General features: G+C 38.5%; 1 protein-coding gene across 2 annotated transcripts in view; it reads right to left on the bottom strand.

The window, feature by feature from the left end:
- Positions 1–414: 414 nt before the first annotated feature.
- CWH43 (cell wall biogenesis 43 C-terminal homolog) overlaps positions 415–14735 on the bottom strand; it is a 79990-nt gene continuing 65669 nt past the window's right edge. For both annotated transcript variants that reach the window (XM_030801220.1, XM_030801221.1), the window contains exon 16: positions 415–680. In XM_030801220.1, the coding sequence (XP_030657080.1) occupies positions 602–680 (79 nt within the window). In that variant the 3' untranslated portion in view covers positions 415–601. The remainder of the gene's footprint in view (positions 681–14735) is intronic.

Raw genomic sequence — 14735 nt, forward strand, 5'->3', positions numbered from 1 at the left:
GAAGTTTGAGACCAGTCTGGGAAACACAGTGAGACCTCTTCCCTACAAAATATTAAACAATTAGCCAGGCATGGTAGCAAGCACTTATAGTCTCAGATACTCCAAAGGTTGAGGTGGGAGGATCACCTGAGCCCAAGAGATCAAGGCTGCAGTGAGCAGTGATCGCACCACTGCACTTTGAAAAAAATCCTATTTTTAAGCCTTAAGGATCAAGGTGGCAGTGAGCAGTGATCACACCACTGCACTTTGCCTTGGCAACTGGGAGAGACTTTGCCTCAAAAAAAGAAAACAAACAAAAAAAATTTCCTATTTCTAAGCCTTAAAAAGATGACATTTTTAATTATTTTAACTCCATAGTGAAACTTTCTTCTATTACCCTACATTCTATTTTTTATCAAAATTTAGGGAAAACAATTTAGAGAAATGTTTTTATTAAGCAACATAGTTTATAAATGGAGGTAATTTCCCACTGCATAGATACCATGTTTTTTTAAGTTGAGGTTCTTCATGTGTATTTTCTCACTTTCATTAATCTCTTCTTTTTATCTTACATACTTTTTTCTTAGATTTGCCCAGCCAATAACTTCTTGTTTTAAATGTTTCATAAAAAGTATTTGGGAGTATTCATATGAAAATGATGGTTGTTTTCATAATTGTGTCCTTCTTTGTAGGATCCAAATCTAAAAAAATAAAAAATAAATAAAAAGTCATTGGCATGTAAAAACCATTCAGAAAGGTATGTTCTTAGGTAAAATTTCAACCATAAAATAAAATAGCAAATGAATAAATGAAAAAGATTCATGCACATGGGAAAGGCAAACTAAAATTTTAACCCCCAAAGTCCTCTTTCCATGGTTATGGATAATTCCAAAAGCACAACTGTTTAAGAATTATTGGCTAACATTGCTGAAAAATAAGTCCAGATTTTCTCTCTCATCTTGAGTTTGAATAATATTCTCTTATAGGCAAAGGGGTCATGAAACCTGAAATATTATTCATGTTACATTTATGCATATAAAAATCTATTTTGGCAGGACTTCTAAATTTTCTACATGTGTTAATGTGCTGCAGATTAACTCTTTACTTTGCACATGAATAAGTAATTAATTATACAGCTCTGGTTGATACGACAGAATACAAAAGGCACTAGGAAGAAAGCTAAGACTTGCACATAAGAGGCCACTTCTTTCCTTTTCTTCATAAGCAACCATAATATCTAACCTCTATAATGTAAGAGACAGGAGATCTGCTTCCTTTGTCATCGTAAAGGAAAAACAATAAGGAATATCAAGTTTAACATAACCTTTGATTCTGCTATTTCACATCTAGAGCTAGACCCTAAGGAAGTAATCAAGGTTATGCTCAAATAGATAAGAATTCCTTAGAAGACTTTTTATAATAATAAAATAAATATGCAAAAATAACAAAATTGATTAGCTAAATGTTGTTGCATCCATACAATGAAATATTATGCAATGATTAAAACATATTTTAAGAAGAATACTTTGTTATGGAATGAAGTTCATAATATACTATTTGGATGAAAGAATTAGATTAGCAATTAGAACAAAAACACATATATACACACAGATATACATACATACATATATGTGTCATACATTTACAAAGGTGGGATAATTTTGTATAGATATATACAAGAGTGATGTCAGCAAGATGGCAAAATAGGACTTTCCAGTGTTTGTCCCTGTAGAAACATCCATTTGAACAACTATCCATGCACAAAAATATCTTCACAAGAGCTAAAGATTTCAGAGGAGAGATTATAGCACTTGAATGTATTAGAGAAATAAGAAAAGGCTCATTGGGAAGGGTAAGAAGGACAACTTCACGTTACTTCTATCACTCCTCCCCCAAGACTAGGTGGCACAGTAAGTAGAGAGACAGATACTCTCTGCATAGGGTAAAATGAGTGAAGTAAGCACCCAACTTTGCCACAGACCCCAGCACCAGGTCCAGGCCAATGAACATTGGCACCAGGGTGGCACCCACAGACCAAGCTTCCAGGCCCACCTAAACACCAGGCCAGCCCCAACAACCCCAGGCCCTAAGCCAGCCCTAGAAAATTCAGGCTCCAGCCCCACCCAAAACTCCAGACTGGCATCAGTGTCAGGCCACCCCTAAAAGCCCCAGATTCCAGGCCAGAACACATGGACCCAGCGTTTAGGCCTACCCCAGCTCCAGGCCAGCCCTGTGGTCCCTGACTCCAGTGCCCATGGACCTGGCCTCCAGAGCAATACCCATAGACCCAGGCTCCAAGCCCAACCCAGTGCTAGGCTGGCCCCTATGCAACCAGCTCCAGGCCACCCCTCATAACCCCAGGCACCAGGACCACATTGCCAGTTCCAGGCTCCAGACTGGCCCTGTGAACCCAGGCTCTAACCCACCCCAGCTCCAGGCCAGTCCCTGCAGCCCCAGGTAACAGAATCTAGGCCTGCTCCAGCAATTCCAGAGTACAGGCCCACAATAGGAGACCCCAGCACTGGGTTCAACATAGGAGGCCCAGGCTCCATGGGTCCAGGTTCCAGGTCTATCCCAATGGATCCAGGCACCAGGTTCATTCCAGCACCAGGGTGGCTCCTGCAGACTCAGACTGAAGGCTTAACCCCACACATCTACCCCAGGAATCAGGTTGGCCCTCATGGACCCAGACTTTGGTCCTTATTAACACAGGCTCCAGGCCCATTCCAATGGACCCCAACACCAGGCTGGCCCCCATAGACCCAGGCACAAAGCCTATCCACTTGCTGACCCAGGCACCAAGCAAGTTGGCCCAAGAACTCTAGCATAAGTCCACCCATGAGCCCAGCTAGATAGCCCCCTGAGAATCTTTGGACCAGCCAACTGGTAAAGGCTTTCCCTGCCAAAGCCAATCTGTAAAGACTAGAAGAGATGCCCACTTTTTCAAATGTACAGATACCAGGGCATGTCCATAAGGATCACAAATAATCAAGGAAACGTGATACCACCAAAGGAACAAATAAAACACAAGTAACTGTCGCTAATGAAAAACAGCCTAATGAAAAATTCAAAATAATCATCTTGAAGCTAAGTGAGCTACAAGAGAACACAGATAGACAACTAAACAAAATAAGAAAAAGAGTACATAAACAGAATGAAAAGTTCAATAAAGAGATAGAAATCAAAAAAAAGAACCAAACAGAAATTCTAGAGCTAAGGAACATCATAACTAAACTGAAAAATTCAATAAAGAGATTCAACAGCAGACCAAATCAAGCAGAAGAATCAGAGAGCTCAAAGTCTGGTCATTCAAAATTACCCAACCAGAGTAATAGAAAAAAGAATGAAAAAGTGAAGATAGCCTACAGAAATCATAGGTCATCATTAAGTAAACCAATATACACCTTATTTGTGTTCCAGAAGAAGCAGAGAAAGAAGAAAAAAGGGGGAGAAAGCTTATTTAAAGAAAAGCAGCTGAACTTTCCAAATGTGGAGAGGAAGAATAACATGCAGATCCATGAAGCCCAAATAACTCCCAAATATATTAAATACAAACAGATTGCCACCAAGACACATTATAATCAAATTTGTAAAAATCAAAGACAAAAGAAAATTTTGCAAGCAGCAAGAGAAAAGCAAAGAGAAAAAAAGTTCAAGGGAACCCCTATAAGACTATCAGTGTGTTTGTCAGTAGAAACCTTGCAGGCCAAAAGAAATTGAGATGATGTATTCAAAGTGCTAAAAGAAAACAACTGCCTACCAAGAATACTGTATAGCAAGGCTGTCCTTCAGGGACAAGGAGAGGTAAGGACTTTCCCAAAGAGACAAAAGCTGCAGGAGTTCATCATCATTAGATGCACTTTATGAGAAATGCTAATGGGAGTTTTTCAAGTTGAAATGAAAGGACATTAACAATCTGAACACATATGAAAGTATAAAACTTATTGTAAAGGTAATAATAGAGTCAAATTCAGAAAACATTAATACTTTAATGCTGATGCAGCATCATTTTTAACACTAGTGTAAGTTAAAAGACAGAAGTATTAAAATAACTATAACTACAAAAATTTGTTAATGGGTACATGTTATATAAAATACGTGAATTGTGACATCAATAACATAAAATGTAGTGGGAGGAAAAGCTAAATCTCAGTTTTTATATGCAGCAGACAAAGTTGTTTTCAGCTTAAAATAAATAGTTATGTTTTATGTAAGACCCATAGTATCTACAAATAAAAAACCTGTAGTAGATACACAGATGATAAAGAGAAAGCAATCAAAGCATACTATTAGCAAAAAAATCATCAAATCATAAGGGAAAAGAGGAAGAATAGAATGAAGGAACTGTAAAACAGTCGGAAAACAATTCTTTAAATGGCAATACTAAGTCCTTAACTATCAGTAATTACTTTAAATGTAAATGGATTAAATTCTCTAATCAAAAGACAGAGTGAAAAAAATAAGTTATAAGAAATTGCTGCCTATTAAAAAAAAACTCACTTTAGCTTTAAGTATATACATAGACTGAAAGTGAAGGTTTGGAAAGATATTCCATGCAAGTGATAACCAAAAGAGCTGAGGGATGGCTCTACTTAGACAAAGTAGACTTTAAGTCAAAAACTTTCAAAAGAGACAAAGAAGGTCATTATACTAAAGGGCTCAATTCATCAATATGATATAATAATTATAAACATATGTGCACCCACCATCAGAGCACCTAAATATATAAAGAAAATATTAACAGAAATGAAGGGAGAACTAGACAGCAATACAACAGTAGTAGGGGACTTCAATAACCCACTTCCTGTCTGCTCTACAGCTCCCAGCATGAGCGATGCAGAAGACAGGTGATTTCTGCATTTCCATCTGAGGTACCAGGTTCATCTCATGAGGGAGTGCCAGACAGTGAGCACAGGACAGTGGGTGCAGCGCACTGTGCATGAGCTGAAGTAGGGTGAGGCATTGCCTCACTCGGGAAGTGCAAGGGGTCAGGGAGTTCCCTTTCCTAGTCAAAGAAAGGAGTGACAGATGGCACCTGGAAAATCGGGTCCCTCCCACCCTAATACTGCGCTTTTCCAACAGGCTTAAAAAACGGCACACCAGGAGATTATATCCTGCATCTGGATCGGAGGGTCCTACGCCCACAGAGTCTCGCTGATTGCTAACACAGCAATCTGAGATTAAACTGCAAGGCAGCAGCGAGGCTGGGGGAGGGGCGCCTGCCATTACCCAGGCTTGATTAGGTAAACAAAGCAGCTGGGAAGCTCCAACTGGGTGGAGCCCACCACGGCTCAAGGAGGCCTGCCTGCCTCTGTAGGCTCCATCTCTGGGGGCAGAGCACAGACAAACAAAAAGACAGCAGTAACTTCTGCAGACTTAAATGTCCCTGTCTGACAGCTTTGAAGAGAGTAGTTGTTCTCCCAGCACGCAGCTGGAGATCTGAGAACAGGCAGACTGCCTCCTCAAGTGGGTCCCCAAGCAGTCTAACTGGGAGACACCCCCCAGTAGGGGCAGACTGACACCTAACACGGCGGCTACTACTCTGAGACAAAACTTCCAGAAGAACAATCAGGCAGCAGCATTCACGGTTCACAAAAAATCCGCTGTTCTGCAGCCACTGCTGCTGACACCCAGGCAAACAGGGTCTGGAGTGGACCTCTAGCAAAATTCAACAGACCTGCAGCTGAGGGTCCTGTCTGTGAGAAGGAAAACTAACAAACAGAAAGGACATCCACACCAAAAACCCATCTGTACATCACCATCATCAAAGACCAAAAGTAGACAAAACCACAAAGATGGAGAAAAAACAGAGCAGAAAAACTGGAAACTCTAAAATGCAGAGCACCTCTCCTCCTCCAAAGGAATGCAGTTCCTCACCAGCAATGGAACAGAGCTGGATGGAGAATGACTTTGACAAGTTGAGAAAAGAAGGCTTCAGATGATCAAACTACTCTGAGCTACAGGAGGAAATTCAAGCCAAAGGCAAAGAAGTTAAAAATTTTGAAAAAGAATTAGATGGATGTATAACTAGAATAACCAATACAGAGAAGTGCTTAAAGGAGATGACGGAGCTGAAAGCCAAGGCTCAAGAACTACGTGAAGAATGCAGAAGCCCCAGGAGCCAATGCGATCAACTGGAAGAAACGGTAACAGCGACGGAAAATGAAATGAACGAAATGAAGCGAGAAGGGAAGTCTAGAGAAACAAGAATAAAAGGAAATGAACAAAGCCTCCAAGAAATATGGGACCATGTGAAAAGACCAAATCTAAGTCTGACTGGTGTACCTGAAAGTGACAGGGAGAATGGAACCAAGTTGGAAAACACTCTGCAGGATATTATCCAGGAGAACTTCCCCAATCTAGCAAGGCAGGCTAACATTCAGATTCAGGAAATACAGAGAACACCACAAAGATACTCCTCGAGAAGAGCAACTCCAAGACACATAATTGTCACATTCACCAAAGTTGAAATGAAGGAAAAAATGTTAAGAGCAGCCAGAGAAAAAGGTCGGGTTACCCACAAACGGAAGCCCATCAAACTAACAGTGGATCTCTCGGTAGAAACCCTACAAGCCAGAAGAGAGTGGGGGCCTATATTCGACATTCTTAAAGAAAAGAATTTTCAACCCAGAATTTTATATCCAGCCAAACTAAGCTTCATAAGTGAAGGAGAAATAAAATACTTTACACACAAGCAAATGCTGAGAGATTTTGTCACCACCAGGCCTGCCATGAAAGAGCTCCTGAAGGAAGCACTAAACATAGAAAAGAACAAGCGGTACCAGCCACTGCAAAATCATGCCAAATTGTAAAGACCATCAAGGCTAGGAAGAAACTGCATCAACTAACGAGCAAAATAACCAGCTAACATCATAATGACAGGATCAAATTCACACATAACAATATTAACTTTAAATGTAAATGGACTAAATGCTTCAATTAAAAGACACAGACTGGCAAATTGGATAAAGAGTCAAGACCCATCAGTGTGCTGTGTTCAGGAAACCCATTTCATGTGCAGAGACACACAGGCTCAAAATAAAAGGATGGAGGAAGATCTACCAAGCAAATGGAAAACAAAAAAAGGCAGGGGTTGCAATCCTAGTCTCTGATAAAACAGACTTTAAACCAACAAAGATCAAAAGAGACAAAGAAGGCCATTACATAATGGTAAAGGGATCAATTCAACAAGAAGAGCTAACTATCCTAAATATATATGCACCCAATACAGGAGCACCCAGATTCATAAAGCAAGTCCTTAGTGACTTACAAAGAGACTTAGACTCCCACACAGTAATAATGGGAGACTTTAACACCCCACTGTCAACATTAGACAGATCAATGAGACACAAAGTTAACAAGGATATCCAGGAATTGAACTCAGCTCTGCACCAAGCAGACCTAATAGACATCTACAGAACTCTCCAACCCAAATCAACAGAATATACATTTTTTCAGCACCACACCACACCTATTCCAAAATTGACCACATAGTTGGAAGTAAAGCTCTCCTCAGCAAACGTGAAAGAACAGAAATTATAACAACCTGTCTCTCAGACCACAGTGCAATCAAACAAGAACTCAGGATTAAGAAACTCATTCAAAATCACTCAACTAAATGGAAACTCAACAACCTGCTCCTGAATGACTATTGGGTACATAACAAAATGAAGGAGAGAATAAAGATGTTCTTTGAAACCAGCAAGAACAAAGACACAACATACCAGAATCTCTGGGACACATTCAAAGCAGTGTGTAGAGGGAAATTTATAGCACTAAATGCCCACAAGAAAAAGCAGGAAAGATCCAAAATTGACACCCTAACAGCACAATTAAAAGAACTAGAAAAGCAAGAGCAAACACATTAAAAAACTAGCAGAAGGCAAGAAATAACTAAAATCAGAGCAGAACTGAAGGAAATAGAGACAGAAAAAACCCTTCAAAAAATGAATCCAGGAGCTGGTTTTTTGAAAAGATCAACAAAATTCAAAGACTGCTAGCAAGACTAATAAAGAAGAAAAGAGAGAAGAATCAAATGGATGCAATAAAAAATGATAAAGGGGATATCACCACCAATCCCACAGAAATACAAACTACCATCAGAGAATACTACAAACACCTCTATGCAAATAAACTAGAAAATCTAAAAGAAATGGATAAATTCCTCAACACATACACCCTCCCAAGACTAAACCAGGAAGAAGTTGAATCTCTGAATAGACCAATAACAGGCTCTGAAATTGTGGCAATAATCAATAGTTTACCAACCAAAAAGAGTCCAGGACCAGATGGATTCACAGCCGAATTCTACCAGAGGTACAAGGAGGAACTGGTACCATTCCTTCTGAAACTATTCCAATCAATAGAAAGAGAGGGAATCCTCCCTAACTCATTTTATGAGGCCAGCATCATCCTGATACCAAAGCCGGGCAGAGACACAAGCAAAAAAGAGAATTTTAGACCAATATCCTTGATGAACATTGATGCAAATATCCTAAATAAAACACTGGCAAACAGAATCCAGCAGCACATCAAAAAGCTTATCCACCATGATCAAGTGGGCTTCATCCCTGGGATGCAAGGCTGGTTCAACATATGCAAATCAATAAATGTAATCCAGCATATAAACAGAACCAAAGACAAAAGCACATGATTATCTCAATAGATGCAGAAAAGGCCTTTGACAAAATTCAACAGCCCTTCATGCTAAAAACTCTCAATAAATTAGGTATTGATGGGATGTACCTCAAAATAATAAGAACTATCTATGACAAACCCACAGCCAATATCATACTGAATGGGCAAAAACTGGAAGCATTCCCTTTGAAAACCGGCACGAGACAGGGATGCCCTCTCTCACCACTCCTATTCAACATAGTGTTGGAAGTTGTGGCCAGGGCAATTAGGCAGCAGAAGGAAATAAAGAGTATTCAGTTAGGAAAAGAGGAAGTCAAATTGTCCCTGTTTGCAGATGACATAATTGTATATCTAGAAAACCCCATTGTCTCAGCCCAAAATCTCCTCAAGCTGATAAGCAACTTTAGCAAAGTCTCAGGATATAAAATCAATGTACAAAAATCACAAGCATTCTTATACACCAATAACAGACAAACAGAGAGCCAAATCATGAGTGAACTCCCCTTCACAACTGCTTCAAAGAGAATAAAATACCTAGGAATCCAACTTACAAGGGACGTGAAGGACCTCTTCAAGGAGAACTACAAACCACTGCTCAATGAAATAAAAGAGGATACAAACAAATAGAAGAACATTCCACGCTCATGGGTAGGAAGAATCAATATTGTGAAACTGGCCATACTGCCCAAGGTAATTTATAGATTCAATGCCATCTCCATCAAGCTACCAATGACTTTCTTCACAGAATTGGAAAAAACTACTTTAAAGTTCATATGGAACCAAATAGGAGCCCGCATCACCAAGTCAATCCTAAGCCAAAAGAACAAAGCTGGAGGCATCACGCTACCTGACTTCAAACTATGCTACGAGGCTACAGTAAACAAAACAGCATGGTACTGGTACCAAAACAGAGATATAGATCAATGGAACAAAACAGAGCCCTCAGAAATAACACCGCATATCTAAAACTATCTGATCTTTGACAAACCTGACAAAAACAAGAAATGGGGAAAGGATTCCCTATTTAATAAATGGTGCTGGGAAAACTGGCTAGCCATATGTAGAAAGCTGAAACTGGATCCCTTCCTTACACCTTATACAAAAATTAATTCAAGATGGATTAAAGACTTACATGTTAGACCTAAAACCATAAAAACCCTGGAAGAAAACCTAGGCATTACCATTCAGGACATAGGCATGGGCAAGGACTTCATGTCTAAAACACCAAAAGCAATGGCAACAAAAGCCAAAATTGATGAATGGGATCTAATTAAACTAAAGAGCTTCTGCACAGCAAAAGAAACTACCATCAGAGTGAACAGGCAACCTACAAAATGGGAGAAAATTTTCACAACCTACTCATCTGACAAAGGGCTAATATCCAGAATCTACAATGAACTCAAACAAATTTACAAGAAAAAAACAAACAACCCCATCAAAAAGTGGACAAAGGACATGAACAGACACTTCTCAAAAGAAGACATTTATGCAGCCAAAAAACACATGCAAAAATGCTCATCATCACTGGCCATCAGAGAAATGCAAATCAAAACCACAATGAGATACCATCTCACACCAGTTAGAATGGCGATCATTAAAAAGTCAGGAAACAACAGGTGCCAGAGAGGATGTGGAGAAATAGGAACACTTTTACACTGTTGGTGGGACTGTAAACTAGTTCAACCATTATGGAAGTCAGTGTGGCGATTCCTAAGGGATCTAGAACTAGAGATACCATTTGACCCAGCCATCCCATTACTGGGTATATACCCAAAGGATTATAAATCATGCTGCTATAAAGACACATGCACATGTATGTTTATTGCGGCACTATTCACAATAGCAAAGACTTGGAACCAACCCAAATGTCCAACAACGATAGACTGAATTAAGAAAATGTGGCACATATACACCATGGAATACTACGCAGCCATAAAAAATGATGAGTTCATGTCCTTTGTAGGGACATGGATGAAACTGGAAATCATCATTCTCAGTAAACTATCACAAGGTCAAAAAACCAAACACCGCATGTTCTCACTCATAGGTGGGAATTGAACAATGAGAACTCATGGACACAGGAAGGGGAACATCACACTCCAGGGACTATTGTGGGGTGGGGGGAGGGGGGAGGGACAGCATTAGGAGATACACCTAATGCTAAATGATGACTTAATGGGTGCAGCACACCAACATGGCACATGGATACATATGTAACAAACCTGCACATTGTGCACATGTACCCTAAAACTTAAAGTACAATGATTAAAAATAAATAAATAAATGTATATTTACACACACACACACACACAAAATAACCCACTTCCAACAGTGGATAAATCATTCAAATAGAAAATCAACCAGGAAACAGTAGACTTGAACAACATTATAGACCAAATCGACCTAACATAAATAGAGAGCATTTCATCCAACAGCAGCAGAGTATACATTCTTTTCAAGCGCAAGTGAAAGGAAAATAAATCTTGGGGCCCCAAAATCACTAAGCTCGAGGGAAAGTCAAGCTGGGAACCACTTAGGGCAAACCTGCCTCCCATTCTATTCAAAGTCATCCCTCTGCTCACTGAGATAAATGCGTATCTGGCTGCCTCTTTCAGAGAGTCTAATCAGAAACCCAAAAGAATGCAACCATTTGTCTCTTACATATGAACTGAAAGCCTCATCCCTGCTTCTAGATGCCCTGCCTTTGCTTCCAGTTGTCCTGCCTTCCTGGACTGAAACAATGTTCACCTCACATATGTTGACTGATGTCTCATGTCTCCCTAAAATATATAAAACCAAGCTGCACTCTGACCACCTTGGGCACATGTCGTCAGGACATACTGAGGCTGTGTCACAGATGTGCATCCTTAACTTTGGCAAAATAAACTTCCTAAATTGACTGAGACCTGTCACAGATTTTGGGGGTTCACACGTTCATGGAACATTCTCCAGGACAAATCTTACGTTAGGCCACAAAACAAGCCTTAACAAATTCAAGAATACTGAAATCATTTTGAGTAGCCTTTCCAACAACAATAGCTAAATTATAAATTAATAAGAGGAAAACTGGAAAATTCACAAATACGAAGAAATTAAACAACACTTTCCTAAACAGACAATGGATCAAAGAAGAAATCAAAAGGAAAAATTTAAGTTATGTTGAGACAAACAAAAATGGAAACACAATGTACCAAAACTTACGGGATGTAGCAAACACAGTTTTAAAAGGGAATTTTGTAGCAATAAACACCTACATTAAGAAAAAATAAAGACATCAAACAACCTAACTTTATACCTGTTGGAGTAGAAAAAGAACAAAGCCTGAAGTCAACAAAAGGAAGGAAATAATAAATATCAGAGCAAAAATAATGAAATAGAGGATAGAAAAATAAAAAAAAAATCTATGAAACTAAGAGTTGGTTTTTTGAAAAGATAAAATGGATAAACTGTTAGCTAGACTTACTAAGAAAAAAAGAGAGAAAATCGAATTAATAAAATTATAAATCAGTGTGGAGATGTTACAACCGATACCACAGAAACACAAATAATCATATGTGACTACTATGAGCAATAATATGCCAAAAAATTGGATAGCCTAAAAGAAAGAAATGGACCAGTTCATAGTAACAAACAATCTACCTAGACTGACTCATGAAGAAATTCAAAATCTGAACAGTTCAATAATGCATAAGGAAATTGAATCAGTAATCAAAAACCTCCGCAGAAGCAAAAAGCCCAGACCCAGTGGCCTCACTGGTGAATTCTACAAAACATCTAAAGAAAAATTAGGTTGACCATAGTGGCTCATGCCTGTAATCCCAGCACCTTGGGAGGCCAAGGCAGGCGGATCACCTGAGATCAGGAGTTCAAGACCAGCCTGGCCAACATGGCGAAACCCTATCTCTACCAAAAGTACAAAAATTAGCTGGGTGTGGTGGCAGGTGCCTATAATCCCAGCTACTCAGGAGGCTGAGGCAGGAGAATTGCTTCAACCTGGGAGGTGGAGGTTGCAGTAAGCTGAGATTGTGCCATTGCATTCCAGCATGGGTGACAAGAGTGAGACTCTATCTCAAAAAAAAAAAAAGAAAGAAAGAAAAATTAATGCCCATCCTTCTCAAACTCTTTCATAATTGAAGAGGAGAGAACACTTGCAAATTCAGTTTATGAGGCCATTATTAGCCTGATACCAAAGCCAGACAAGGATGCTACAGGAAAAGAAAGTGATAGGCCAATAGCCCTAATAAACACACGTGGAAAATCCTCAGCAAAATACCAGCAAACTGAATCCAACAGTACATTAAAAGGATCATACACCCTGATCAAGGGGGATTCATCCTTGGGATGCAAGGATAGTTAAATATATGCAAATCAATAAATATGATACAATGTATTGACAGGGTAAAAGACAAAAATCATATGATCATCTCAATAGATGCAGAAAAAGAATCTGAAAAATTCAACATTTTTTCATGATAAAAACTCCCAACAAATTAGGCATAGCAGAAATAGACCTCATCATAATAAAGGCCATATATGACAACCCACAGCTAACATCATACTCAGTGATTAAAAGTTGAAAGCTTTTTCTCTGGGATCAGGATCAAGACAAGGATGCCCACTCTCAGCACTTCTATTCAACATAGTACTGAAAGTCCTAGCTAGAGCAATTAAGCAAGTAAAAGAAATAAAATACATCTAAATTGGAAAGGAAAAAGGTAAATTGTCCCTATTTGATGACATGATTATATATATATATATATATATATATATATATATCCCTAAAAACTCCACTAAAAAAAACTGAAAAACTGTTAGAATTAATAAATTCAGCAAATTTGCAGGATACAAAAGCAGCATACAAAAATCAGTAGCATTTCTATGTACTACCAATGAACTATCTGAAAAAGAAATCAAGAAAACAATCCCATTTACAATAGCATCAAAAAATACTTAGGAATAAATTTAACCAAGGAGGTAAAACACCTGTACACTGAAAACCACAAAATAATGATGAAAGAAATTGAATACCACAAATTAATGGAAACATATCTGGTGTTCATGAATTGGAATAATCAATATTGTTAAAATATTCATACTACCAAAAGCAATCTGCAGATTCAGTGTAATCCTTATCAAAATTCCAACAACATTTTTCACAGGAATAGAAAAATCAACCCTAAAATTTGTATAAGACCATAAAACACCTCAAGTACCCTAAGCAATCATGAGCAAAAAGAACAAAGCTGGAGGCATCACACTACCAGATTCCAAAATACACTACAAACCTGTAGTAATTAAAACAGCATGGTACTGGCACAAAAACAGATATATAGATCAATAGAACAGAATAGAGAGCCTAGAAATAAATCCACACATTTACAGTTAATTGTTCTTTGACAAAGGTACCCCAAACACACAACGGGGAAAGGACAACCTTTTCAATAAGCAATGGTGGGGGAACTGGGTATCCACATGCAGAAGAATAAAATTGGACTCTTACCTCATACCATATACAAAAATCAACTCAAAATAGATTAAAGATTTTTGGGCTTGAAACTGTGAAACTACTAGAAGAAAACATCAAGAAAAATCTTCAACATTGGTCTGGGTGATGATATTTTAAATATGATCCCTAAAGCACAGGAAACAATAGCAAAAGTAGACAAATGGGATTCTATCAAACTAATAAGCTTCTATATAGCAAAGAAAACAATCAACAGACTGAAGAGACAACCTATGGGATGAGAGAATATATTTACAAACCATATATAGGTTGAGTATTCTTTACCCAAAATCACTGGGACCAGAAGTATTTCAGATTTTGGATTCATTTTTTGGAATATTTGCATTATGCTTACTGTTTGAGCATCCCAAATCCAAAAGTATAAAATCTGAAATGCCCCAAGCATTTCCTTAGAGCACTGTGTCAGTGCTCAAAAAGGTTTGAATTTTGGAGCATTTCGGATTTTGGATTTTTTTTACTTGAAATGTTCAACCTATATATGATAAACGGCTAATATCCAAAATATATAGGGAACTCAAAAAACTTAATTGCAGCACTATTCACAATAGCAAAGAGTTGGAACCAACCCAAATGTCCAACAACGATAGACTGGATT

The sequence above is a fragment of the Nomascus leucogenys genome, chromosome 20, assembly GCF_006542625.1.
Source record: "Nomascus leucogenys isolate Asia chromosome 20, Asia_NLE_v1, whole genome shotgun sequence".
NCBI classification, from domain to species: Eukaryota; Metazoa; Chordata; class Mammalia; order Primates; family Hylobatidae; genus Nomascus; species Nomascus leucogenys.